The sequence below is a fragment of the Phyllostomus hastatus genome, unplaced genomic scaffold (assembly GCF_019186645.2).
Source record: "Phyllostomus hastatus isolate PE091 unplaced genomic scaffold, TTU_PhHast_1.1 phas_scaffold_129, whole genome shotgun sequence".
NCBI classification, from domain to species: domain Eukaryota; kingdom Metazoa; phylum Chordata; class Mammalia; order Chiroptera; family Phyllostomidae; genus Phyllostomus; species Phyllostomus hastatus.
The window spans coordinates 27,699,351-27,726,906 of record NW_025334009.1 but is presented as its reverse complement, the minus strand read 5'-3'; the positions used below and the strand labels follow the sequence as shown (position 1 = coordinate 27,726,906).

General features: G+C 38.9%; 1 protein-coding gene across 2 annotated transcripts in view; it reads left to right on the top strand.

Annotated features, from left to right (window-relative positions):
- Nucleotides 1–5,444: 5,444 nt before the first annotated feature.
- Nucleotides 5,445–27,556, top strand: part of CAPN7 (calpain 7) — a 39,805-nt gene continuing 17,693 nt past the window's right edge. For both annotated transcript variants that reach the window (XM_045856758.1, XM_045856756.1), the window contains exons 1-12: nucleotides 5,445–5,775; nucleotides 8,131–8,239; nucleotides 11,900–12,057; nucleotides 12,953–13,020; nucleotides 15,121–15,321; nucleotides 17,304–17,390; nucleotides 20,246–20,372; nucleotides 21,130–21,215; nucleotides 22,455–22,548; nucleotides 23,361–23,507; nucleotides 24,844–24,950; nucleotides 25,808–25,928. In XM_045856758.1, coding sequence (XP_045712714.1) covers nucleotides 5,674–5,775; nucleotides 8,131–8,239; nucleotides 11,900–12,057; nucleotides 12,953–13,020; nucleotides 15,121–15,321; nucleotides 17,304–17,390; nucleotides 20,246–20,372; nucleotides 21,130–21,215; nucleotides 22,455–22,548; nucleotides 23,361–23,507; nucleotides 24,844–24,950; nucleotides 25,808–25,928 — 1,407 coding nt within the window. In that variant the 5' untranslated portion in view covers nucleotides 5,445–5,673. The remainder of the gene's footprint in view (nucleotides 5,776–8,130; nucleotides 8,240–11,899; nucleotides 12,058–12,952; nucleotides 13,021–15,120; nucleotides 15,322–17,303; nucleotides 17,391–20,245; nucleotides 20,373–21,129; nucleotides 21,216–22,454; nucleotides 22,549–23,360; nucleotides 23,508–24,843; nucleotides 24,951–25,807; nucleotides 25,929–27,556) is intronic.

Below are 27,556 nucleotides of genomic sequence, written 5' to 3'. Positions count from 1 at the left end.
CAAGGGCTTCCAAAGAGGAGAGGGAGGTCTGCTAAAAATAGAGAAATTAAAGAGTGTTGTGGACAAAGACAAAGGATAGGAGTTGCATTCCAATATATAGCATGAATTAATACAATTAATAAATTGGCTGTCTCCTTGTGAGGTACTGATGAGGTAGCTGCACCAAACCAACCCTTCTCTTTTTGGCTTTTTTATTAACATGTAATACCCTCCTGCCCTGACAGGTGTGGCTCAGTTGGTTGGCCATTGTCCTGCAAAGCAAAAGGTTGCCAGTTTGATTCCCAGTAGGGGCACATGCCTGAGTTGTGCACTTGGTGAATACAAGAGGCAACCGATCGATGTTTCTCACTCAATAGATGATTCTCACTCACCAGATGTTTCTCACTCACATCGATGTTTTTCTCCCTCTCTTTCTCTCTCTCTACCTCTCTAAAAACTAATAAGTAAATAATAAATAAATAAATTTGAAAAGATATAGCACCCTCCCTTTCATCACCATCATATTCCAAACTTAAGTGTCCTCAAATTCATGAAGAGATGGGAATTTGACACATTGTTGTCCTCCCCATTTCTACCTCTGTCACCCGGCAGAATTACAGATGACATTATTTCTACGTGGATAATCCATCCTCCATCTTTCCGTGACTTGAAAAATTGGTCTCTTATCAGAGTGAGTGACCCAAGATAACCAAGAAACCAAGGACCAACAGTTATTTTTGCTCGTCCTGTGAGGGAAGTCACAGGGTGGTGTTTGCAGGGAGGGAAATTAATACTGTTTTCCCATAACAAGGGATGGAAAGGGGTCACTGGAAGTTGGCTGTTTGTGTAAGAAGCCAGGGACTGAAGCATCAGGGACGGAGTCTGGAGGGGGTAGGTACACACAGATAACTGGTTCATTTATGAGTTATCTGCGTGCACCTCAGGGTCATCCACCTGCACGCAGAAAACTCACAAACTTTGTCTCCTTATAAGACGTGTGAGATGGTGGAGCCTAGGAAAGCAGTGCAGGATGAACAGCAAAGTGTCCTGAAGGGTCATAGAAGAAACAATTAGGAAGGGAGGGAGGGAGGGAGGGAGCGGAGGAGCGGGGGTAGGGAGGGAAGAACAGAACAGTCCCAGAACATGGACTCACTAGGTCTGTGCTGGCACCTTTAGCACGATGTACTCTCTCCCTGAGAGCTGGAATTTCAAGGCCACAGAGCCAGTCAAGAGTAAGCTAGGAACAGGCCTTGAGCTTCCCAGGCCTCTGTTTTTCTCTAGAACAGTGGTTCTCAAAGTGTGGTCTCTGCATTAATAATAAAGCCAAATAGAAATTCCCAAATATTCCTCAGTAGTAAAATAGATCAATAAATTGTATGTAGTATATTAATAATATAGATTACTATCCTAGATAAATCTCATAAACAAGTGGGTTTTTGTTTTTTTAATCTTTAAAAAAGATTAAAAAAGATTAAAAAAGGGGCACTTTATTTAGATGGCTAGCAATCTGAGAAAATGGTGGGTTATGTACCCTAATAAACCATCTTGCATTCCATTTCAAACCAACCTTTTTTATAAAGAGAAGAAAAGAGTGGCTAAGAAGTATAGAATTCAGGGAAAAGGTTAATCAGATGAAAAGGTTAATCAGATAGAAAGCTGCAGCATTCTTTCCTCCGTTGACCAGAGATTCTTTACCTGTGTCCTAGGCTACAGTCTTTATCTGTGTCCTGGGTGGTGTGCATCTCACCCTGGAGCACAACGCAGTCCTCCACAAAGGTGAACTGTTCGTGGTCTCTTGGAATCAGGGTGGGTCATCCCTTCAGTTCCAGATCCCCCTTCAAACTGCTAAGCTGATTCATGAATCACTTAATAAAGCCAATTGGTTCTTCAAATTTACTCAGTAATGGAATGACAGGGTGTGGCTCCTTTAGAAAGGGTCCTCATAAGCAAGTTAAATAGAAAGATTACATACTGCGTGATTCGATGTATGTGAAGTTCCAAATCAGGTAAAAAAAAAACTTTGCTTTTAGACATCTGAGTGGAAATTACCTTTAGGAAGGAAAGCGGAAATAGCTAAGTGGAATGGGTGTGAGGGGGCCTCTGGAGAGTGGGTAATGTTCTAGTTTTTCATCTGGAAAGTGTTTGCGTGTGTTTTGTTTTTTGCTTTGTGACAATTCAATTATCTTCAGTATTTTCTTTTTTTTTAAGTGCCATACTTGCACTTGTGATCTTTTTTAAAGATTTTATTTATTTATTTTTAAAAAGGGAATGGAGGGAAAAAGAGAGAGAGAGAGAAACATCAATGTGCGGTTGCTGGGGGTCATGGCCTACAACCCAGGCATGTACCCTGACTGGGAATCGAACCTGCGACACTTTGGTTCGCAGCCCGAGCTCAATCCACTGAGCTATGCCAGCCAGGGCGCAGTATTTTCTTCTTTATGCATATCATACTTTATAAAGCTATTAAAGCTATATTAGATGAAAAATAAATTTCAAAGTTAGCAATGTAAAAGAAAAAGCAGGGGGAGGGTCTGCACCAGCACCATCAGCATCACCTGGAAACCTGTCAGAATGCAAATGCCAGGGCCCCACCCAGACCTACTGAATCAGAAACCCTGGGGGTGGAGCCCAGCAGGCAAACTATGAAGAAGCCCACCTGGTCCTGGTTCAGCCAACATGTGAGAAGCTCCCCTCCAAAGTCTCATTCCATCACTTTCCCACAGCCAGGCCCAGTGAACCCTAATCCTGCCAATACACTGGGCCCAGTACTTCTGCCTGTAGCAGAGCCTGAGACATCCCTTTCTCCCTCTCTGTTTTGCGCCTGCTTTTGCCTTTCTTAATTCTTTCCAAGTCTTCAGAATTCTTAATATGAAGACGGATGTAATAAGTGGCCATACTGGGCTGGCAGCTTTAAAAAGAGTAATACTGCTACTACAAATAATACTCTCTTTTCTACCTACAGAGTCCCAGAACAATGCCACTTCCATAAGCCCCTTAGGAGTCTGAATTTCAAAACTTGGTTTTGCTGCTTCTGGCTCTGAAGCTGTGTATAGAAAGGAACCAAGGAATCAGCAGTCAACAGCATGGGGGTTCCCGAGCCAGGTGTGTGTACTGACCAATGTCTTCCCAAGCTCACCTCTCTCCCGGGTCTCTCCCAGCTCTCCCTATGGGTGGGCTCCCTACTGCAGGATGAGGGCACCGTGACCAAGCACCACTGAGTCCTTAACACTGGGCAAATTCTGTCCACTGTGGTCAATGTCACAGACCTAGCTAAGGTGGAAGTGCTGCTGGACATCCTGGCAGACATTCTGCAGAGGCGGCCAGTGGTGGCACCAGCAAAGCCTCAGGGTTTTCTGGATAATTCATGACTGTGGAATACAATGTGAATATATACATAATCAATTCTATTTCTGTATGCTAACAAAAACAATTAGAGATTGAAACTAAATACACAATACCATTTAAAAATAGCATTAAAAATATGAAATGTTTAGAGATAAAAATTGTCAGATGTGTAAGACTTGTGCACTGTAAAACATTGCTGAGAAGTTAAAGAAGTCGAATAAATGAAGAGGTTTACAGTGTTCATGGAGTAAAAGACTCAGTTTTAAGACAGATGTTTTGAAGCTTCAAGTTACTTTTAACTTGTTTTATGTCACTCTTTTATGTCTTTGTGTCTTCAGTTGTATAGCTATGTACAGCTGTATGCCCAGTACAATGTAGGCATTCAGGGTTCACTCAATAAATGAACGAAGAATAAAGACTAAATGTATAAGTAATAACTAAGTTCAAGGAAGGAGTTACAGTTATCTAGGAGTACTAGCAATTCTATAAGCTGTGACTAGAGAAGGAGCATTAGACATAGAAGTCCACCCAGTTTTGAGCGAGTGAAACTGCATTCATCTGCTGTAATTTGGGGGTCAATTTGCTCAAGACTGACTGAAAACACCTTGAGAATGTGATCTGAACACGCTCTAAAGTTAGAACTTCTACTCTGTGCTAAAGAATTTATATTTTACTTTGATTTTTTAATCCTCACCTGAGGATATGTTTATTGATTTTACAGAGAAAGAAACATCGATCAGTTGCCTCTCCTATCTCCCCAATGGTGGATCGAACCAGCAACCTAGGTATGTGCCCTGACGGGGACCAAACCTACAGATTTTTGGTGCACAAGCCAATACACTTACCAACTGAGCCACCTGCCCAGGACAAGGAATTTCTATTTTATTCTTCAGAATCAAGATGGGGGAGGGTACATTGAATATATTTAGTAGGGAGTTCACTGATTCAACATTTAAAAATATTCATTGAGCATCTTCTCCGGACCAAGGTTTATGCTCAACACTGGAACAAAACTGGGCAGGCCAGAAACCATCCCTGCTTCAGTTAGTTATAACACTGTTGGTTGAGAACCAGCTTTGTGCCAGGCACAGGCAAATTCTCTTCACCTGTCTTGTTTACAATAGGATAATTAAATAGTCATTATTACTAACTTCTCTGAGTATGAAGGGTGAAAATGTTAAGAAATTAATTCTGTTTTTACACAGACAATAAAATTTACTGAGGTATAATTAAGAAAAATTAAAAGCACACATTAAAATGCAGAGTGTGGTGGGTTTTGACAAATGTATACATTTTGGCCCCCCACTATCAAGATAGTTCCATCCCCCCAAACATTCCCCTCCCAATCGATCTGATTTCTAGCTTTATTGATTACCTTTATCTTATCAATGGAACCATGCAGTACCTACTTCTGCATCTTGCTTCTTTGACTCAGCACGAATTTTGGGTTTCATCCATATTGTGGCACCTACCTCTGGTTCATTTTTATCATTGCTAAATCCAGACTTTTAAGGGAGAGAAGACAATCAAATAATTACCTAATTATTATATTACAACAACTTTAAGTTAATCTAAGTATAAGTGAAGATATTGCTGACAATCCAGTCAATACTTAGGGTATACACTGGGGGGTGCTATATATTTGGTCATGATTGAGTTTGTGGAAAATAAACGTTATTAAGGGTACCCTAAAAGAATCCTGGATGTCCTATGAATGTCCTTTTTTACTTTCCTGATTTTTAAAATCTCAGTCCAGATGTGTTGGGAAGTGCTTCTTGTTGGCTCTTTGAACCTTCCCTCTAGTAGATAAAAAAAGGGTTTGTAAGAAGAGTGCATCCCTCTGCCACTTTATCACCAGCAACAGCCTCCTTGCACCCCGCCACCACCAAACGGAGAGCACAGCGTAGAAGACCGAGACTCCCACGTAGTCCTGCTTTCGCCCACCCAATCCCCGGCCGCTGTGACGGTCACATGTGCACAAACCCGAACTGGCCCGGCATTGGGCACCTCCTCCGTAATCCCGCGAGGAGTCCGAGCTCCACCACCCCAGTCCCATAGAACGCCCTAAAGTGAGACTGCGCTTGCGCAGTGAGGCCGGTGGGCGGGGCAGACGTGGAGACCCCGAAGTGGGGCCGCCCCACTGGCTGGAGTCGGAGGCACGCTGTGGTGGCCCAGCGTTGTGGCGGCCCTTGCTGGGAAGGCTCACTCTTCCTCCTCGGCTGCCGAAAGTAAACTTCGAGGGTCCTTCCAAGGCGATCAAAAGTCCTTGCCTCGGCTTGCTGGTGCGCAGCGGGTGGGCGAGTACCTGTGTGTTAGTGCTTCGCTCGCTCGGTGCGGGGCCACGGCACCATGGACTCGTCGGCGCTGGAGCGGGACGCCGTGCAGTTTGCCCGATTGGCGGTGCAGCGTGACCACGAAGGTCGCTATTCCGAGGCGGTGTTTTACTACAAGGTAAGCCGGAAGTCTGAATTCCGTCCAAGGGGAGGGGGTCCAGCTTCCGAGGCGTCCAGGCCCTCTGGACTTTGCTTTTATCCTTCTCCCTGCTTTCCTTTTCAGGGGAGAGGCGACCCAGGTATAGAGGCCAGTCTAGGCACCCCCATGCCCACCCGGGCTTCTGCCGCTAGTGGGAGGGTCTGGTGGTAGCTCTGGAATGACCACTTCTGTGGTTGCTGTCTTGACTGGCAATGCCCAGCGCTGAACTGCTTATGGTGGCAGTAGTTAGGTATGGGTAGTTAGTAGCTAGCTAATGGTTTTGGGTGACAGAATTAGCTAGCTACTGGGAAGTGGTCTCTAATCCTCACTAAAATAATGCATGTTCGTTGAAGAAAATAAAAAGTAAATTTTAAAACGGAGAAAACTTCTCCCAGCATTTGATGTATATCTTTGTGCTTGTGTTTTTACGGATGTGTGTGCACACCATTTTTTAGAACAAACTTGGATCGTACTGTTTATACTATTTATAACCTGTTCTTTTCACTTGAACTTTTTCAAATCATTAAATTTACTTCTGCAATATCTTAATAATAGATGCATAGCATTCCATTATGTGAATGTACTGAAATTTACATACAAACTGTTGGGCATTTAGGTTCATTCTGGCTTTTTAGCATCCTAAGCAATGGTTCGATTAATATCCGTGCAACTAATGCTTTACACATATCTTTGATATTTCTTTTGTATAAATTACTCAGGGCAGAATTATCAAATCAAAGTTTGAGCTTCCATTATCCACCCTCTGCTCTCCAATCCTGAGGATTTGCAAACACACCCCTCCAGCTGTAACCGTGCCCTCTTCCTCCTTGTGGAGGTAGCTGTATCTTTATCATATCGTCACTTTTCTTTTAGAAATAATGCCAGCCTTTAATAATACAAGTGGTAGTGATTTTTTTCAAGAAGATGTGCTGTCAGTAATGTGTGGTTTGCTTTTATCAGATTAATATTTTATTGCCTTCACTTTATAATCCATATTTAGAGACATGTATAGTTTGTTTCAGAACCATTTCTTTTGGACTTGTTTTGGAGAATTTCATGAAGGTGGTATTTCTTTAAAAGTACAGTTCTGTGTCTTTTAGTTTTGTGAAGTAACTAGTAAATATTCATAGGTTAAAATAGCCGTATAAAGTAGTTTTTTCTAAAGCAAAAAAATACTGTGCAGTGCCTTTTTATCCTTGAGAAAATCAGAAGTGTTTTGCTTCTAAGAACCATTTATATAATCTTTATGAAATATTTCATATTTACTGTCTTAATACTGTTCTATTAGGCATTCCTTAATTATTAGTCACTTTCAAATAGAAACGAGTAAAACAAAATTGATACCAGCAATTTAAAAAATTGGCTTCATTTCTTTTAAGCAAAATAGTTTGAATATCAATATTAACATGCAAGATAATTGAAGGGGTAAAATATATATTTATACACATATATATTACATCAGTTTATTGAAGTTAAGTGTAGCTATAATGTACTTAGATAATGATGGTGTGTAAGATACAATGTTTAATGTTTACATGTAAAGTTATACTATTTTCCTCCCCTGAAATATCTGATTTACAGAATGTGAGGAAATCACAGCTCCTCTACCCACATACCCTTTAGACTGAATTTCCATTTGGATCAAAACTGTACTCTTGTTATTGATTTTGTTAGGTACAGTGAAACAACTCCTGCTCCAAGAACTTGATTAAAAGTGATGTTCTTTGGATCCAGACAGTTAGCCATGAGACTTCATGAAGTGTACCTGCTTAGGTTACTACAGAGAAGGTGCTGCTATTTGGAGAAACCACGCGCTGGTCCTTCACGATGGTAGTAGCATCGATGGGTAACCTTCCCGAAATGGTGATGAGAAGGGATGCTCTTTCTCACTAGCCACAGCGTAACTAGCTGTGCAAGTTATAGAATGAGTAACTGGAAGATGAATCCAGGCTTTCTAAATTAAAATAAGTTGATTTCATATAACTGAAATCTACTTTTAAATGTGTCACCCTTTGACAATATTTTAAGTCTGACCTATTGCATAAAGAAAAAGGAAAATAGAAAACATAAAGCACAGCTGCTCTAAGAAAATGTTTATGATCAGTCTCCCCTGTTTGAGTTTGTAAATTTTCAACAGTATGAGAAAGTTTGGAATGTTGAGAACTAAGGAAAAAAGTACTGGAGAATTACATGACTCATTTACTTTATGAAAAAGTCACTAATATCCTAAGGACATTCTTATTTTGTCATTCATAGAAACCAATAGTTAGAAAGTGGTAAAGAAAATTTAAATTATAACTTATCTATTAAATTCCTTTGAATTCTTATTTTTAGGAGGCTGCACAAGCATTAATTTATGCTGAGATGGCAGGATCAAGCCTAGAACGCATTCAAGAAAAAATAAATGAGTATCTGGAAAGAGTTCAGGCCCTACATTCAGCAGGTTAGTAAAAGATGACTAAACTTGTCACTGTATTTTTTCTTCTCTTCCAGCACATCTGACTTGCTCCCTATGTTTCTCTTTCCTTTTTGTGTTTGGCTCTTGATCCTCAGTCTCTTGCTGCTCATTCCTCTTTTGAGAATCACAACTTTAAAAGTCATAATGTGTGAATAAGTGATGGATCTGTGAAGAAGCATCTCAGAGATAATACAGTCCAGTCTCCTAATTTTCCAGAAGTATCGAGGTGGTGAATTATTTACATTCTGACTGTGTCGTTGCCAGAGCCAGGATTAGGACCCTGTTAAAATCTGCCACATTCCTTCTCCCGATATTGAAATTAAATGACTGCTCCTCCTCAGGGTTTAAAGACTTCAGCAGGAGGTTCACAGTCTCTTCTATTATCTATCAGTATCATCAACCTCAAGACCTTAGCTACACTCTTTTTTTAAACCATACCTTGGAAAAGTGACATATAAGCAGAGACCTGGCACAGCTTGTGTTTTTGTTCATAAACAGCATGGCAGACGCTGTGAAACAAGTACACATCATAGGCTAATGACCACAGTTTTATTGGAGGTGAGGGGTTGCTGTCAAAATCTGTTCACATGGGTAGGAAAGAAAATAAGCACCTGTTGACATTTTGTTTCAGAAATTCGTTCGTCTTTTTAACCCTTTTTTACTGTAGCCGTATAATAAAGCCACAAGCAACTTAGAGCAGTGGTATTCAACCTTTTTCCTCTCGTGGCACACGTTAGCTAATTACTAAAAGTCTGTGGCACACCAGAAAATATATTTTTTGCCAATCTGACAAAAAAAAATAGGTATACTTTTGATTCATTCACACCAGATGACTATTTTTGTGTTGGCTATTGTCATTTTTTTATTTGACAGTCTAAGGGAAAAGAGGTCAGTGCCCTTAACTCAGTAGGTATTTCCTGTTATGAAAATTCTTGCAGCACACCAGTTGAAAGGCACTGGCTTAGAGGAACCTTTACTTATTTGGCATTCCCTGATAGACTTGGTGCCACATTCTAAAACCATGCATTCTGAATAGATAGGAACAGTAGTTATAAGCACAGGGTTAGGATAAAGTAGTTTTGATAATTGGATTTCTTGTTACAACAGTCCCCTTAAAGATGGGTGGTTTACTTTAAGACAGGTCCCAGAAATTGTATCTAGTAAAATATGGACTGCCTGTGCATCAGGGCCCCACTTGATAAAAAGGTACATTGGCATGAATCAAAGGAACTTTATTTTCCCAACCAAGTAAATGAAGTTCTTAAGTTTATAAATGTGATCATGAGGCACAGAATAAGACAGCCCTTATCTCCTGAAAGAATAAAGACTTGCCAGGGAAACAAGTAAAGTTCAAAAGGGTTTTTAAAGCATAACGTACCTTAATTCTTTTGCCAGTTTTTTCACCCATTTTATTCAACAAAGGAAATATAATCTATAGAGAATAAATGGCTTCCTTAAGTATTTTAAACAGAAGAGTTATTTATCAAATAAAAATCTTATTCAGAAACCCAATTTTTAAAACACATAAAATCTGCTGGTAGTGAAGAGACTTTTGAGAGATGAGTTGCTTTTTGGGTGGGAAATTCACCAGTGTAGAATAAAGAGCTCCAGACTTGGAATTAAAAGATCTAAGTTGATGCAGCTTGAACCTGGTTCTTGGCCTCTCGGCTTCCTTCCTGAACAACGTGAGCTTCAGCACTCACTCCAGCTTCACCAACTACCAGACCCTGGGCTCTGTGCAATCACCCAGCCGCCAGGTCCAGCCAGCCAGCAGCATGGCCAGCATCTTTCAGACAGCGGGGGATTGGGGTGCTGGTGGTCCAGAGGCCTGGCTGCAGGGATGTCCAGGAGTCTGACTGGCCCAGGGGGTGTCCAGAGCAAGGAGGAGTCTATGCAGTGCCTGAATGACTGCCTGGCCTCCTACGTGAAGAGGGCGAAGAGCCTGGAGGCTGATAATCAGAGACTAGAGAGCAAAATCCAGGAAGACCTGGAGAAAGGTACCTCAGTTCAGACAGGGGGCATTCTTTCAAGACCATCAAGGACTCGAGGGCTCAGATCTTTGCAAGCTCTGTGGACAGAGCCTGCATTGTCCTGCAGATTGATAATGACTGTCTTGCTGCTGGTGACGTCAGAGTCAAGTATGAAACAGAGCTGGTCACGCACCAGTCTGTGGAGAGTGGCGTCAGTGAACTCCAAAAGGTCATTGATGACAATGATAATACCCAGCTGTAGCTGGAGACAAGGATAAAGGCTCTCAAGGAGGAACTGCTCTTCTTGAAGAAGAACCACAAGGAGAGGAGGTAGTAAATGGTCTACAAAACCATATCTCCAACTCTGGGTTGACTATGGAGTTGGTTGCTCCCAAATCTCAGGCAAGATCATGGTGGGTGGGCATCTGGGCCCAGTATGATGAGCTGGCTCGGAAGAATGGAGAGGAGCTAGACAGGTACTGGTCCTAGCAAATTAAACAGAGCACCGCAGTGGTCTCCTCTCAGACCACTGAGATAGGCACCTCTGAGATGACGTTCATGGAGCTGAGGCATACAGTCCAGGAAGATCGATCTGGATTTGATGAGAAATCAGAAGGCCCGTTTGGAGAGCAGCCTGAGGAAGGAGGAGACTCACTGTGCCAGGCAGATGCAACAGCCCAACAGTATTCTGACCTGCAGTCAGAGCTGGCTCAGACCTGGGCCGAGGGGCTGTGCCAGATCCAAGAGTATACAAGGCCCTGCTGAACATCAGGGTCAAGCTAGAGGCTGAGATTGCTACCCACTGAAAGAAGGGGAGGACTTAGATCTTTGTGATGCCCTTAACAATAGCAAGGCTATGCAGTCTTCAAAAGACCACCACGTACAGGATTGTGGACAGCAAAGTGGTGTCTGATGTCAGTGGCACCGAAGTTCTGAGGTGTGAAGGCAGCAAAAGTGGGGCACCCCTTGGCAGGCAGGAGGCCAATAAAAAGTTCAGGCATCATTAGACCTTAATAAATAAATAAATAATCTAAGTTCAGTCTCTGCCCTTCACTTGTAGGTATGAAACCTACGTCTAGATCAGCCATTCTCAGGCAGGAGGAATTTTGCCCCTCAGGAGACATTTGGCAATGTCTAGAGAGATTTGGGGGTTTTACAATAGGAGGAGGTAGGGAATACGCGTCTGTCATCCAGTTTGGTAGAGGCTAGGGATAGTGTGAAAAATCCTGCAATGTGCAGGACAGTCCATAGCAAAGTGTTGCCCGGTGGAAAATACCAGTAGTGCCAAGGCACTAAGATAGCCTAAGCTAGATATTTCACATTTTTAGTTTTGGTATCTTCATTTTATAAATGAGATTAATACATACTTCAAAGAGATATTACTGAGAGTTAAAGTTTTAGAAATCATCATGTACCTTTAAGAGACAAACAAAATATAAAGTTTTTTTAAAAAATAACATATATTGATTCTATACCAATAAATTCACATACCATGAAATTCACCTTTTTATAGTGTACAGTTCAGTGGTTTTAGCACAATTCTACCTTACAAAACTTTTTTTAAATGAAGGATTATAGAGTTTTAGTAAAGAATGTCTTAAATGTACTAAACTGGTATGTTGTCTCCTGGTAGATATATAGGTAATATTTCTTCCATGGCCTTTTTCTATCCTAGTTCAGTCAAAGAATGCTGGTCCTTTGAAATCGAAACATCAGTTGGACTTGGAGCGTGCCCACTTCCTTGTCACACAAGCTTTCGATGAAGACGAGAAGGGGAACGTCGAAGATGCTATAGAATTGTATACCGAAGCTGTAGATCTCTGTCTAAAAACCGTATGTATAGCTACAAGTTAAGTTGGATGGAACTGTGCTAAGAAATTTCCCTCTTTACTACTGAATTTTACTTAATTTCTTGAAGAAAAAATTGCTGTCATTATAAATGTAAGTTGTTCATTAAAAGATTATGAAGAGCAGAAAATTAATAATGGGGTCTAACATCTTGTTAAAATTTTAGCATTAGGATTGCGTTTGTGAGGCAATTGTTTTCTAAATTACTTGTAGTCTTTTTTAACCTTGTTACATATAGCTAAAATTAACATATTAACAGGAAGAATCGACCATCACGAATTTAGAATAAACTTCCCCTCCCTCTTTTTCAATTTCATACACTAAAAACTAAGGTAATGGTTTGGGAGAGCTTTATGAACTTGCAATGTTAAAATCTGTGCTGAGTGATTTGTACTGCTCTCTGAGGAGCCCTGGGTGGGACTGTTACCTTTAAGGGGCATCTAGCACATAAGAGCAGAGCATTCGACAGGAGGGTGCACTAAAGTGGTAGGGTGTGGTCACAATATTGTTTAAAGCTCTGGCTTTTTGTCCAGGGTGTTTTACTCAGGAGAACCATCTAGCCTGACTTCTCTGGGTGCCTGAGACAGGATGTAAGTGCTGGTCTTCTGAGGCCACTGCGCTCAGCCTTCCGTGGCACCGTGATCATACAGCCGTGTTCCACTCAACCACCCGTCCACATTAAGTGGCTTCAGCTTACCTCAATGACAAGTTCTCGACACTGTTTAAAGTGATACCTTTAAGGATGAAAATGCCTTGGTTTATTCTCTTATTATTTCAAGAAGTGTAATGTGCATGGTTAATTTATTTTTGCTTGGAAATATGGATTAAGGGAATTAAAAAATAATTACGCTTCAGAATGTCTGTCTCTCTTTCTCTTAAGTCCTCTGAAACTGCTGATAAAACTCTGCAAAATAAACTGAAACAGTTGGCTCGGCAGGCACTAGATAGGTGAGTTCTGGTCACTCGAGGTTTGGTCACTCGAGTTCTTACCCACGGATGGCAGTGTGTTGTGTCACTTAGATGTGACAGGTTTGTCTACATGTGTTAGGGCTTGTAACACACTTCCGTCTCTTCCCGGAGATCTAGAGCAAGTCTCCCTTCTTTCTCTGAGTGAATATATTTCTCTCTAGTTCCCTGCTTTACATTCAGAAAATAACATCAAGAAACGTTTTCTTCAGCTTTTTCTGCGTGTGGAACAAAATGATTGTGATATTTGTAAATGGAAGACTTCCCTTCTGTTTTGTAATACAAGAACTCCAAAGAGAACTTCCAGAGAGCCTTCCAGAGCTCATACTGAAAATAAGAAATTGAGAATGACCCAGTTTACAGCCATACACATACCCCCAAGTGTATGCAGCTCCTTCCACTCTTTGCTCTGATGTCACCTCTTAATAAAGCCTGCCCTAAAAATATAAAGTTGAACCTCCTTCAGTACTTTTATTCTGCTTACTCAATTCTAATATTCTTTTCCATAACTCTTACCACTTTCTAAGACATATGAAATTTACCATTTATTGTGTTATCAATGTGTGTGTCCCTTCCAACCCTCATCACCTCAACGCAAGCTCTGTGAGTACAGAAAATGTTGTATGTTTTGTTCATTGTTATAACCAAGCACATAGCAGAGTGCTGGACATACAGTATGTGCTCAGTAGGCATTTGTTACAAGAGTGAATGGATTTGCACAATAGAATTAGACCTTGTGACAAAGGGAAAGGGTAGAAATTGCTCTTTAGCTATAGTGCATAAAATTACCTCCTTTTGAGGCTCTGCCTAGGTAGCACCCCCAGCCTTTCTTTTGTTATTGATGCAAAACAGTCATCTTTTCATTAACTATCATCTAACCTTAGTTCATTTCTCCCAATTCTTGAAGATAGGGCTACGTGACCTGTCGTTATCTTCTCCAGTTTGACCCATGTCATCAGTCAGAGCCATAGATGACTTTTATTACCCTTACAGATAACCCGTCTAGTATTCTCTGAGTGTTTTCTGTGTGTGTGGCGGGGGCTAGGGGAGGCTAGTCATGGGCACCTTTGAGGGTCTGTTCAGAATGATGGATCCATTCTCTAAGAACAATGTACATAAAATTTTTTGGCATATAATTTCAGAATATTCACAGGACTCCTGAGGCTCATCTATGAACCTCAAGTTAAGAGCTTTTATTTTTTAACTTGTTAGTTCTTTAACAGAACAAAGTCAAAATTTTCTTGAATATCGTGTGAGGCCTGTAGTCCAGCCACTGCCCCTGGTCTCATCTCTTGGTGCCTCTCATTTGAACTATTCACAGAGATTGCATCCATTCTTTTGAAGTTATTTTAACTTACTATGTTGTTTCATACTTCTACACATTTGCATATGTTATTCTCTCTACTTATAATGCTTCCTCACTCCCCACGTGGACCTCTCTGCAGCTCAAACATTGATTCAGAAAGAACATACCCTGATTTCCCCTCTCAGTTCATTAATATCTTCTGCTGTGCATTCACTTGCCTATAATCCTTTCTCTTAGCATCTGTCACTTTTGATATAGTTTCTTTCTTTCCCCACAAAACTATGAGCACCTTAAGAGTAGGGGTTGTATTTGATACATTTTTTTAAAAAAATATTTGTTTAATTAATTTTAGGCAGAGGGGAAGGGAGGGAGAAAGAAGAGAGAAATATCAGTATGTGGTTGCCTCTTGCATGCCCCTCACCGGGGACCCACCCTGCAACCCAGGCATGTGCCCTAACTGGGAATCAAACTGGTGACCTTTTGGTTCTCAGACCAGTACTCAATCCACTGAGCCACACCAGCCAGGGCTATTTGATACATTCTTGTGTCCTTGTATAGTATCTGACATGCAATAAGTACTTAATGTTAATAGAATATTATTTGCAATGATACCTTTAGAAGTAGCTTAAGTAGTGAACAGTTGATTAGTATGTAAGAATTTTATGTACTAATTTTACATTAGGAATGCATGAGTGGTTCTTGAAGTAAATTTTGTTTTCTGGAAAGCAGTGCGAGAAGAAAAGCTAGAACAATTTTTCTGTACCTTTCTATTATAGAGCAGAAGCATTGAGTGAGCCTTTAACGAAGCCGTTATGCAAAGTCAAGTCAACCAATAGTAAACCAAAGCCACCTCCATCAAGGACACATTTTCCACTAGGAACTAATCCCTTCCTTGAAAGACCTCAGCCATTTATAAGTCCACAGTCATGTGATGCTCAAGGACAGAAATATACAGCAGAAGAAATAGAAGTTCTCAGGTAAATTAGTTTATGATTTGTTGTAATGGACAATTTTGTTAACATAATCAACACAGGTAATTTTATTCTCATTAGGTTTGCTGAGTCATATTCACATCTTTAATATAGTGTATACTGCTGTTATTATGTGATTATAAATTATGTCGTCATATAGTCACAACCTGAAATACTTAAAATCTGTTGTAATATATTTTAGTATTAACATTTCCACTAGACATGTTTTCCTGAAAATCCTAGCATTCTTCAAAATTGAGCACTAAAGGTTAGGGAGCAAAGTAAAGCTATGGCAGACCAATCAGTCATCCGTGCAACTTTGTAGCTAGAGCCCTAATGGGAGAAACAAATTGTTACCTTGAAATAGCAGTCTAGGCTAGGGGTTCAGCAGCCTTAAGTTGTTAATGGTTTTGTATTTCTTTAAAGAGCTGCAAAAAAATGCAGGGGGGGGACCCGGAAAACTGTGACAGAGGCATCATCACAAAGTCAAAACTATATTCTGTTTGGTCCTTTACAGAAAACGTTTGCCAACCCCTGATCTAGGAAGCGAGCTCAGTGTCTGTAAGAGCCTTTTAGGGCAGGGGTATCCAAGCCGTGGCCCAGGATGGCTCTGAATGCGGCCCAACAAAAAATCATAAATTTACTTAAAACATTGGGAGATGTTTTCGTTTTCATTGGTGTTTGTGTATTTAACGTGTGGCCCAAGACAACTCTTCTTCCCATGTGGCCCAGAGACGCCAAAAGGTTGGACACCCCTGCAGGGTGTTAAAAATGCAATACAACAGTGATGTGGAAATTCTTGATTGCCTTTTGAGCTGGCATAAATGGGATAAATCTCTGAGCCAGTGTGGCTGTAGGACCCAACCTACATAGAGTTGTGCAAGTGAAGCTCATTGTTAACTTCCTACAATTGAGCTGAAAGGGCTCCTTTATATCCAGCAGCTTCCTGAGGGCATTTTTCTTTCTTTTCCACTGTAAATTTTAATTCTACTCCTACTAGTCTGGCTCTCTTTGCCTAGCAAATTGCATATGAACCAACACAATACAGAACAGGATAAAAAAAGTGTGGTTCTGAAATTGAGAGACAATAAATTAATTAATAACAGTCCAACACTCAGGCTACTCAGCATCCAAAAGCTCTCTTCTGTGCACACGTGACATTCCATACTACAATAAAATAGGTCTATATTCCTACCTAGCAAAATGCAACTATCCTTCATATAGGTAAAAAGCTCTCGTCCTTTCAAAATAAGTGTACCCACAGTCATTGTATCCACTGAATTTGATTGTTTCTTAAATTCAGTCAGTCTCCCCGAATATTGGTATCTGGAGACTAAGGTGTGAGGTTACCCTCCACTTACTTCTAAATAAAATGAGGGAAGGAAACAGAAGAAGAAAATAGTTAATATATGCAAATAAACAATATGTAAAACAAGAAGAAAATATGCAAAGCTACTACAAACCACATTTCTTTAACTTATCTAGAGGCTTTAGATGTTATTTATGACACTTCCTTTTACCACTCTCCATTCCGTATTCTGATACCGGAAAATATGAAGAGCGTATTTTGAGAATTATAAATGTCATGGTTTTCAAATCTCAGAACAAGTAGGCAGTTGCTTTCTTCCTGTGGTTTCAGACAGAACACGCGTTGTGCCCTGGTGGTGAGGGCACTTCCACGCCTCTCGCCCGGCCCAGCCTGAGACTGTCGCTTTGTCGTGAAGGATGTTAGTCTTAGAAAGTAACTCTCCTGAACTGAATGGACTCAGTTATTTTCTGGAATTTAACTGTTTTGTGAAAATTTTGTCCAAATAAAGATATCAACATGAGATTGTTGGTTTAATTTTATAATAGTACCATACATTATTATTTAGATTTTTAAGGACCTAATAAGTTTGGTAATTTATAAGTTAAGTTTTGGTAACTTAATATGTTTTGGTAAGTTTGGTTTGAGCACTTACTTTAGATTTTTTCCTTGTGTTTTATAGGACAACATCAAAAATAAATGGTATAGAATATGTTCCTTTCATGAATATTGACCTGAGGGAACGTTTTGCCTATCCAATGCCTTTCTGGTGAGTAAGCACTCTTATAGTTTTTCTTCTAAGATTTTAATTTTTCAGTATTTCTTCATATCCTGAAGTCTAATTAAATTTAATCAGGGTGAAGCCAGCACTCAAAGGAGCTGTTGGCCTCTCTCACTGGCAGGCCAGCTGGAACTCTTGAAGCGTGTGGCAGGTGGAGAATGGGCGGAAGACACTGTGTTCTTACATAGTTACACTCCAGCAGACGTGTAAACTTGTAGTGCCAGTCTTTGGGCAGTAAGCAAAGGTAATCATTGTATTTGTAGTGCTCATACAAAAAGAGTAGCCATAAGGAGAATATTATACAGTCACAAACACACACATTTTCAAGATTCAAATAGCATGGGAAGGTGCTTACCGTGTAATTGAAATAGTACAATATAGTACCATGCAAACTCCTCTAATTTAGTCATAGCCCTTGTCACAGTTGAAACTATACATTTTTGTGTGTGAGTACTTGCTCTCTGCCTGTAGTTCACACTAGATTGTAATTAGCTGCATTAAGGACAGAAAACATGCCTATTTTAATTAAGTTGCACTCTCGTGCCTAGCACAAGGTCTGGCATACAGTATTGTAGGTTCTCAGTAAATTCTTACTGAATTAACTAAACTTGAAGGAAAATCAAGAATAAATACTAAAATTGACTCCCCTGACTGGCAAGATGTTTTCCTTTCTCATTTTCTAGATTATTTTATGGAGAGAATAAGCAGAAGAAAAGCAACATAAAACATATTTAAATTCAAATATAACAGAGTGAGGAGAAAAGACTTCACAATTTATGAATCTTTGGTGGAACTGTTGATCTTTTTTAAATTCTTTTCAGTTCTGTTCATGTATTACAAAAAATTATATCTATAAAATATTTTTAGTATCTTTAAATTTATAAGAAAAAAACATTTAATTTGGTATTTAATGGTGAATTTTGAAGACAGATATTAAGGAGCATTGTATTTACTCTGTACTATGGTTCACATGGCAGGGTAATAATATCAAATAACTAGATTATACATTTGAATTAGCCTTATTCTTTTCCCGCAGAATTTTGTTGTGGCTGTCTTCAAATTCTTCTAAATTCACTCAGCTCACTTTCTGTTTACAATCACCTTTCGATACTACACAGGTACCAAAATGTTACCCAGAACACTAACGGTTCTGTAAGACATATCACATGATTATCAGAAAAGTTTGAGAAATGTTATGTACCACATTCTGTTGTACTTTGTAAGAGATTTACAATAAACATTGGCTTCTTAAAAGTTTAGGGGTGTCCTCCAAGTGCAAAAAGCAACACTTTAGCAGCAGTTTGCAGACCCCCTCTGACCACAAAACATCCTTTCTCCTAATATCTGTGAACATTCTTTTAAAAGAAGAATGTTATAGTTGTTTTAATTTGCATGTCATATACTTTGTACTATCCTACAGATCTTTTGAAACCCAAAGATTCGTTGCCCTCGCTCTAGAAGAGGGTTGAGGGAAAGGCAGGTGTTTTTTATTTTGTCCTATGCATCAATTTTAGAGAAACAATACACAGTATATTTTGCCAGCACACACAGTGAGTAGAGGGTAATGGATGAGTGCCGCGACCAGCCATGGGGTGGAGGCCCCTGAGTGGGGGCAACAGGAGGTTAAGAAAAGCACAGTACGACACAGATTAAGGAAAAGGGGGGCCAGAGCACTGTCCTCAGATGGAGAGACAGTGACCCTGAACATGGTCTCCGCGTTTATTTTGTAGAGGTTGGTTACATAAAGCTCAAGGAATTTTTGCAGACTTAGGGAGATGCTGCGGGCAAAGATTGTTCTGTTCCCAGGCTATCTAAATGATAAATGTCTTCTGCAAAGGTTACAGTCGCATTCAGCTGAAGCTTGCGGTTACCTATGTCCTTCTGTACCCCTGCGGGTTCTGGCTGTCGTCAGCTGCTGGCTTGCTGTGCTTTGCGGATGCCAGCAGTCGAGTGTGGCTTTGCCAAACACTTAACCTGTGCTTTGACGCCAGCCTTCATGTCCTCCACAGATGAGAGTGGTGGATTTGGTACCAGAGACCTGGGTTCAAACACCAGTTCTGCTACTTCTTAGCTGTTTGACTGTGGCAAGTTATTTAATCACACTAAGCCTTTTTCAAAAATATGCTTTAATAGAATTGTTTTGAGGACTCCATGAATAATGTATATAAAATACTTTAGCATAATGCCTGGTATATGGTTATTAACTCCTTAAATAGCTACCCTCATTATTAGCCTTGCAGAGAAGAGTTTATCAAGAACCAACATAAAGATCTGTAGCTTCCTAGGTCATTTGAATGAATCAGCTTATATTGTTGTTAATGACTCCATTTTATCAAAACTGAATTGCTTCAGTATAACCATGTTATATTAAACTTTAAAATTATATTTTTAGCCTTGGTTGGTGTGGCTCAGTGGATTGAGCACCAAAGCAAAGGGTCGCTGGTTCAATTCCCAGTCAGGGCACAGGCCTGGATTGTGGGTCAGATCCCCAATGGGGGGCACATGGAAGGAAACCACATATTGATGTTTCTTTCCCTCTCTCCTTCCCCTCCCCTCTTTCTAAAAATAAATAAATAAAATATTTTTAAAAATTATATTTTTAAATAACTATTAATGGATTTAAGTTGCTCTTCTGTTTTCAGTTACCTGGTTTGTGTTTTGTTTTGTTTTTTTAATTGAGGAAGATGATCAGATTGACTGGATTCATGGTTTAAAGAGCCAGATTTCACCAGATGATTGTTTTCAGGTGACATAAATACAGCTACGATCACTATACCAAAAAAAAAGGAAATTTAATTTTGGCTTTGCATCATTTAAGATTAATTTTATTATTATTACCTCAGCGATAGATTGGGCAAGCTACCATTATCACCTAAACAAAAAGCTATGTTTTCCAAATGGGTGCGCCCGGAAGAGCTCACCAACAACCCCACAATGATCTACACTGTGTCCAGTTTCAGCATCAAGCAGGTGAACGTTTATTTTCTATAATTTTATCTGAAAGCTAACATTTTAAAATAATTTGAATATAAGCTTGACTTTTTTCCTTAGATTTCTACTATATATTCAGATGCATGACCCTTGGACTTAGACACACTGAAGTAATAAAAGCATGGATAACTGTTTTGAGCAATCACAGATTTCTGTATAGACCCTAATTATGGATACATGCTTGCAGATGAAAAAGTTGAATTTCACCTTTGATATGAATAGATATAAAAGGTAGAAGGAAATTGAGCTTATTTAAAACACCTCAGTGTTGAAACAACATTATGGCTTTATTGCAAACTTCAGTTAAGTTTCACATTGAAGTCACAGGTGTCTTCCACATCAGTGTCAAGTAATGGTCCTAAAATACTGTGATTCAAGAATCTTTTGATATTCACATTCATTTTAATTGGTCATAAGCCAACTTTAAAAATGCCTTTAATTTTTTTGTCATTAAAAACAGTGTGATTCAGTAAGTATGCTTTTATTCATGTAAGGAATGCATCATCCATATTTAGCTATTCTAAATTAACTTTAGTGAAATACTTTGGTTTTTCAAGGATTTATTTGAACAAAATATGTGTGAGTTGGCAGTATGGCATTTCTATTTATTTTGTACTCAAGCAGTAGTCAAGATATTTAGTGTAAAAAGTCAGGTGCTAAGTGCAGTGCTTAAATATTGTGGAAATGTTGAAACTACATGAATGAATGAAATATGTTAATATGTTCTTATTAACAGACAATAGTATCAGATTGTTCCTTTGTTGCATCGCTGGCTATTAGTGCAGCTTATGAAAGACGATTTAATAAGAAGTTGATTACCAGGTAAAATTTTTTATTTGTTCCGTTAGCCCTTTTCATATCATTGTCTCTTAGTAAGAATTTTAGAAGTTAGGCCTTACTGGCACAGAAAGTGAAGAGCTTGCCACTCAGAATGGTGTGGCCCTCGTGTTCAGCAGATGATTTGTGAATGTGAACAGATTTGCTAACACAGTGTAAGAACATATATATGCAGTTAATATAATAAATGTAGAATAAATATTCCTTGGAATAAATGAAGTTAGTCTAAGTAAAATCATGTCAGTTTTATCATTGCACTGGACTGCATGGTGGCTGCCAGCCACGTGTGGGTGTTGAACACCTGGAGGCGGGTCTGAATTGAGACGGGTTGTGAATGTAGAATGTATCCGATTTTGAACACTTTGCACACACAAAAATGTGAAATTGGCAAAATACCTCAAATTTTTATATTGCAAAATCATAATTTGGAGATGTTGGGTTAAATAAAATATATTAAAGTTAATCTTACCTTTAACTTTTAATATAAAAATGTAAAATATATGTAATATGAAATAACATTTCTTCTGGTTGGAACTACTTTAGAAGGTACATGAATGTTGCTGAAATTGTTTTTCTTTGAGTTTTTAAAAGTTTTATTAGCTTAAAATCATTCATTATAAAAGTTAAGCTTCGTAATGTTTTCATACAGCTTTCCCTGGGTGGTTTTTGTGTGTTAAGTCCTGAAAGTGCAAAGGTGAATTACACACAGGCCTTAGTTTCAAGCTATTCTCTACCTTGGATAAAAACCACATAAGTACATAATATGCAGAGTGTGAAAGAAAATTGATACCGGTTGTTTTTACAAGTATCTTATTGGATAGTTTTATGTAATTTTTATCAGAGTTAACTTATGCAGTTAAGTTAATTTAACTTTATCTCTCTGCCTTAGTTGTGGTTAATTGAAATGGTCTTCTCTTTACTTCTCAGGGCCAATACTAGTTTGTTTTAATTGGCTTAAAACATATCCATTTAGTTTAACACTGAGTATTTTTCATAATATTGTGAAATTTATGCCATGCTATATGATCTTATAAGATACTTTATTCATTTATTTACATTAAAAAAGCACTTTGATTACAGTGAAATTTTTTTCTAGGCCTACTTATATTATCATGCTTATTTTTATTAAATTGCTAAGACTAGCATGTCTAAGTATAATGTTCGGCATAACAGTTATATTGAATATTAATGTTGCTATTTCAATATTTATTTTCCTTACAAAAGCATAATTTACCCTCAGAATAAGGATGGTGAGCCAGAGTACAACCCATGCGGAAAGTATATGGTAAAACTTCACCTCAATGGTGTCCCAAGAAAGGTGAATAATGTCTCTCCAACTCAACCCCTCTGTCTCTCCCTTCCCCACCTTTGAATATTGAGTATAATCGTTAAGAAATGTTACTTATATAAACATTTTAAAAACATGTAAACATTTGAACATTTCTTTAATTTCGAATCTGTGATACACATATGGCTATCAGTAACATATGTTAATAATTAAAAATAAAAATCATGCCATGACTGGTGTGGCTCAGTTGGTTTGGCATCATCCCTCAAAGGGAAAAGGTCTCCAGTTCAGTTCCCAGTCAGGACACATGCCTGTGTTGCAGGTTCGGCCCCCAATCAGGTCACATATCAATACAAGAGGCAACCAGTTGATATTTCTCACATCAGTATTTCTCTCCCTCTCCTTCTCCCTCCCTTCCTCTCTCTCTAAAAAATAAAAATAAATTTTAAAAATTATTAATAAAAATTTAAAAGTCATGGCAAGTATAAGGTTTTTTTATGATTTTGGAAAATTTTATAGAAAATTTCAAAAAGTAATTATTTTAGATATGTTCATTTTTAAAATCCCTAGTAACTTTGTTGGTGGATTCATAACATTTAACATCTAATTGGCTAAAAGTTATTACCTGACAGGGATGTTAGCTTGTGAGCTTGAATAAAGACATTATATAACATTTTTTAATTGATCAGATTGTAGAAGTGGGCAACTACCATTAGTAGTTTCCTTCTTAATAGTAGACATATCATCATGCCTTTTGACTTATCAGTATGAAAGATATTTTTTTTCATAAAGAAGATTTTAAGATATTTTCACCAACTGAGGAAATTGTTATCTTTCCGTAGGTGATAATTGATGATCAGCTACCTGTCGATCATAAGGGAGAATTGCTCTGTTCTTACTCTAACAACAAAAGTGAATTGTGGGTGTCTCTCATTGAGAAGGCGTATATGAAAGTCATGGGAGGATACGATTTCCCAGGATCCAACTCCGTAAGTGATGGGATGGTCCAGACTCAGACTTCTGTTATATAACTATCTTAAATTTGAGAGAGCGTAGCTGCTATTTTGTTGAAAGGAAACAAAACAGATTATCAACCTGTGAAACGTGTTGATCAGTCACCTTATTATGGGAGTACATAGTTTCTTTTGTAAGGTTAGCACATTGTACAGTAAGTGCTCAGTTAATGTCATCCCTAGGTTCTGCAGCTTTAAGCAGAATGATGTGTAATGAAACCAGTTTTATCATAGACAGACAGAAACAAGAGTCGAGTTCCTGCGCCACCTCATGAACATTGTGCCAGAATGGCATTCTGCAGGGAGCTGCTGTGTAGATTCGGTATTCAGGAAAGCCTGAATGCAAGTGTCTGCCGTCACGTTGGGATACAGGGCCCATTAAATACAGTGCATTTTCAACATAGCCACTTCAGACCAGAGGGATGTGCCAGAGTGTCATCCTTACTGATATTTTCTTGATTTGTAAATTCAGGTTCAAGGAGTGTTTTGTTTGTTAGTTTTTCCCAACCTTAACACAGCCTATAAAATTGAGGTTTGTGCCTGCGTTCTTTAGCTGTGCAAGGGAAACTGCTGGGCTTACACCAGAAACTAGATTAGCATGACGTTGAATTATAACACTAACCAGCCTGTAGCCTCAGAAAATGCATTTAATCTTTCCTAACCTTTTCTTGTCTGTAATGTGAGAATAATGCCCCCCTGTCAGTTACAAAGATTAAATGATGAAATACATGCACAGCACCCGTCATCCATACCTGGATGATTTCCTCACCTAGTACCCAGCCTCCTCCATTCTCCTGGTTCTTAAAATGCTAGTCAGAGAATGCACAGGTCATAGGTAACTGCCATAGGATATTAAAATTTCTTCCCCACCTACATAGTCAATTGCTCTATCCTTCAGATATTCTTAGTTTAGCTTCCTAATCCATTGCCTGTTAATTTACCCAGTGCAGCTTAGAGAGAGAATGAAAGTTATGTAAAACATTAGAAAAGTAACTATACTATTGTAAGAACTTACTAAATAGTGATTATCATCATTATTATTAAAGTATTTTTTGTTATATTTTTCAGTTTTCATATTATATATTCAGGAAAAGCAGCAAAGATTATAGGGAAAAGATAAGCTTGTGCTTAAATCCAGGTAGGAATTGGAGTTTGATAAGAAACTTACCACTTACAGAAAACAACTTGCTGCGTTCTTGTGTATTCCTATCAAAATCATTACATCAAATCAGTGACATGTAACAGCCACCCTGGGGATATACTTAGAGCTTGAAAGCACTGCTGACCGTCCTGAAATGTGCTCGTGTTGCAGAACATCGACCTCCACGCGCTGACGGGATGGATACCGGAGAGGATCGCTATGCACTCAGACAGCCAGGCTTTCAGCAAGGACAGCTGTTTCCGAATGCTTTATCAAAGGTAGACGTTTTTCTCTCTCTCTTTTTTTTTTTCATAGTAGAAGAGGCTGTGTTGAAACTTCATGCCTTATTTAGAGTAGATATTACACAGGCTGTCATTTTCAGTTATTCGGGAAATTGTGTTTTTAAAAGACTTCACTTTAAGTACTTGCTACAGCCAGCCCTCAGTTATCCTCACTGACAGACACACAAGAAGTACAGTTAATCCAAATTATTGACAATGTAAAACATTTGAATCTGGAATATCTAATGTGGGAGAATTATTTTGTACTTCCTTAGTACTTACCAATGTGAGGGATGATGGGAAGAGAAGCCTGAAAACAAAGAGAAAGGTAGCTCATGGATGGTTCGCATACAGGTGGGGGACTGTCGCTCTTCGTGCATTTCACAGATTCCAGGGCAGCCAGTGGTACAGCCGCCTTTACTTCAAAAAAGCGTTTTTAACATACAGAGACTGGAAAATTGTCTATATAATAATACTCATCCATTAGTGAAACTAGGAAACTCAAATATCACTTTGAAGGAAGTACATTTGGCATTTCATGTCATCTTTATTTGTAAGTCATTTGAAAATGTAACATTTGCTTCCTTCCTTTATTGATACGTTTCCACCTAAGAATTAAGTTGTCCAAAACTGGTAGTGTGGGTGGGGGGCGTGACAGTTTATCCGATATGCTATAATACAGAAATATAATTCTTGTTAAAGCCTTTCAGAGGGTATTAGGAATAGAGTATTTTTTAAAAGATTTCAAATTTGTGGAAATTTTCTTGTGAGCCCTTAGACTAAGGGAAAGATGGTATGGTCTGAGCCTGTAAATGTGTTTTGCTTTAATTCGTTGTCTGCCGGGGTGATTGCAGATTCCACAAGGGGGACGTCCTCATCACCGCGTCGACCGGAATGATGACTGAAGCCGAAGGAGACAAGTGGGGGCTGGTTCCCACCCACGCATACGCTGTCTTGGATATCAGAGAATTCAAGGTTTTACCTGCAGTTCCTTTTCTCTTGTTTTTCTTCTGTGTTAATAAGACATTACAAGGAATCTCGAAGTTAGACTTTCAAACACTGACAAGTCAAGGTTTAGGTGAAATTTTAAAGTCATTCCACCTGTTACATTAAACATCTTGGCCTGTTACTGGGAATCATGAAATGAAAAGACGGGAAACGTAATGACAATGACGGCATAGATACTAGTAACAGAACAAATGCTATATAGTGCCCCTCTCTTTTTTCCATAAAAGCAGCAGAGTCGAGGTGCATAGACACTTTGGGGGTTCCAGGCAGCGTGTTGGTGGGGGAGTCAGTCTCAGTGTTAGACTCTGGAGCATAGGAGATCCTCGGGACACACCTGTGAGAGGACACAGGAAATTAGATACCTGTGAACAGGAAGTACGCCCGTGGGTTTGCACGTGTTCTTCTTCCTTGTAGCCCTTGTGTGCTGTCAGGCCTTCCGGACCCTTTCTCTGTGCTGCCAAGGTGTTGGGGTGATTGACTTACTTCCTTCTCAGGATGAGAAAGTACAAAGATTATTAAGGAAAGACTCTTTTTTCCTGATGACATGGTACCTAAGCTGTGCAGTCACTGGGAAGCTTAACTTTCAATTTCAATATCTTTCAACTGGCACTGCTTATATTTATAGAAAGAATTAGTGCTCCATCAGTAATAACAGTGTACCACTATATATTAATTGGACTAATTTTCTTAGGTAACACATGTAATTAGATAAATTTTGAAGACAGCAGGGACCTACTGCAACATTTAAAAGTTTATAGTCTCAAGGCTTTCTAAATCAGCCAGTCATTGTGGCACCTTCAACCATACTGTGTAGAATGGTGTCTTCCTTTAAAATTGGCATAAAAATTTACTTAAAGCAAAAAAGATAAAAATTTATGTGAATTAAATAAACAGGTTTATTTTAGAATGTAATTTATTTTAGAATGTAATAAACACTCAAAATATTGGGAATAAAAGTCACTATTACTTAGTACTGTGAATATATTATTGTTAGAATATCCTTCGACGTAGGTGTAATCAGTGACCAATATTGAAGTAATGGCAAAAGATTAAATTTCAATGATGAAAAGGCTGTATGAAGTAAACTTGAGTTTGAAGAAATTTCTGTGGCATATCATTTACTTTGAATAATAAGACTATTTGCTCTGAATGGCCAAAGGAAACTAGGCAAATAACATGTTTATGAAAAAAAATAGACACCCATGGTTTGACTTGAAAATAGCAATTTTTAAATGCTGGTTTAAAAATTTTTAAATTGCTGATTGCCAAAAAGTAAGAATTTGAAATAACAGGCTTATTAGTTAAAGTCAGTGGTCTCTTTTACATATGGACATTATTCTGTAAAGAGTAGGCACTTTGGACCATGCATGGGTAGAATAGGCTATAGCTGGTGACTGATTTCCTCGCTGTGGTAACACTGTCAAGTTCACATGTAATTCTGTGAAAGTTACCCAGCCTGAGCAGACAGCTCACAGAGCCAAGTTGACCATAGTTTCCCTTTGTTTACGTGAACTCTTTGTAGCCATAGTTGATCTTTACCAAAAGGCTTCTTCATGTGTTTTAACCTTTATGTGAGTTTTCTCCAATATCTTTGA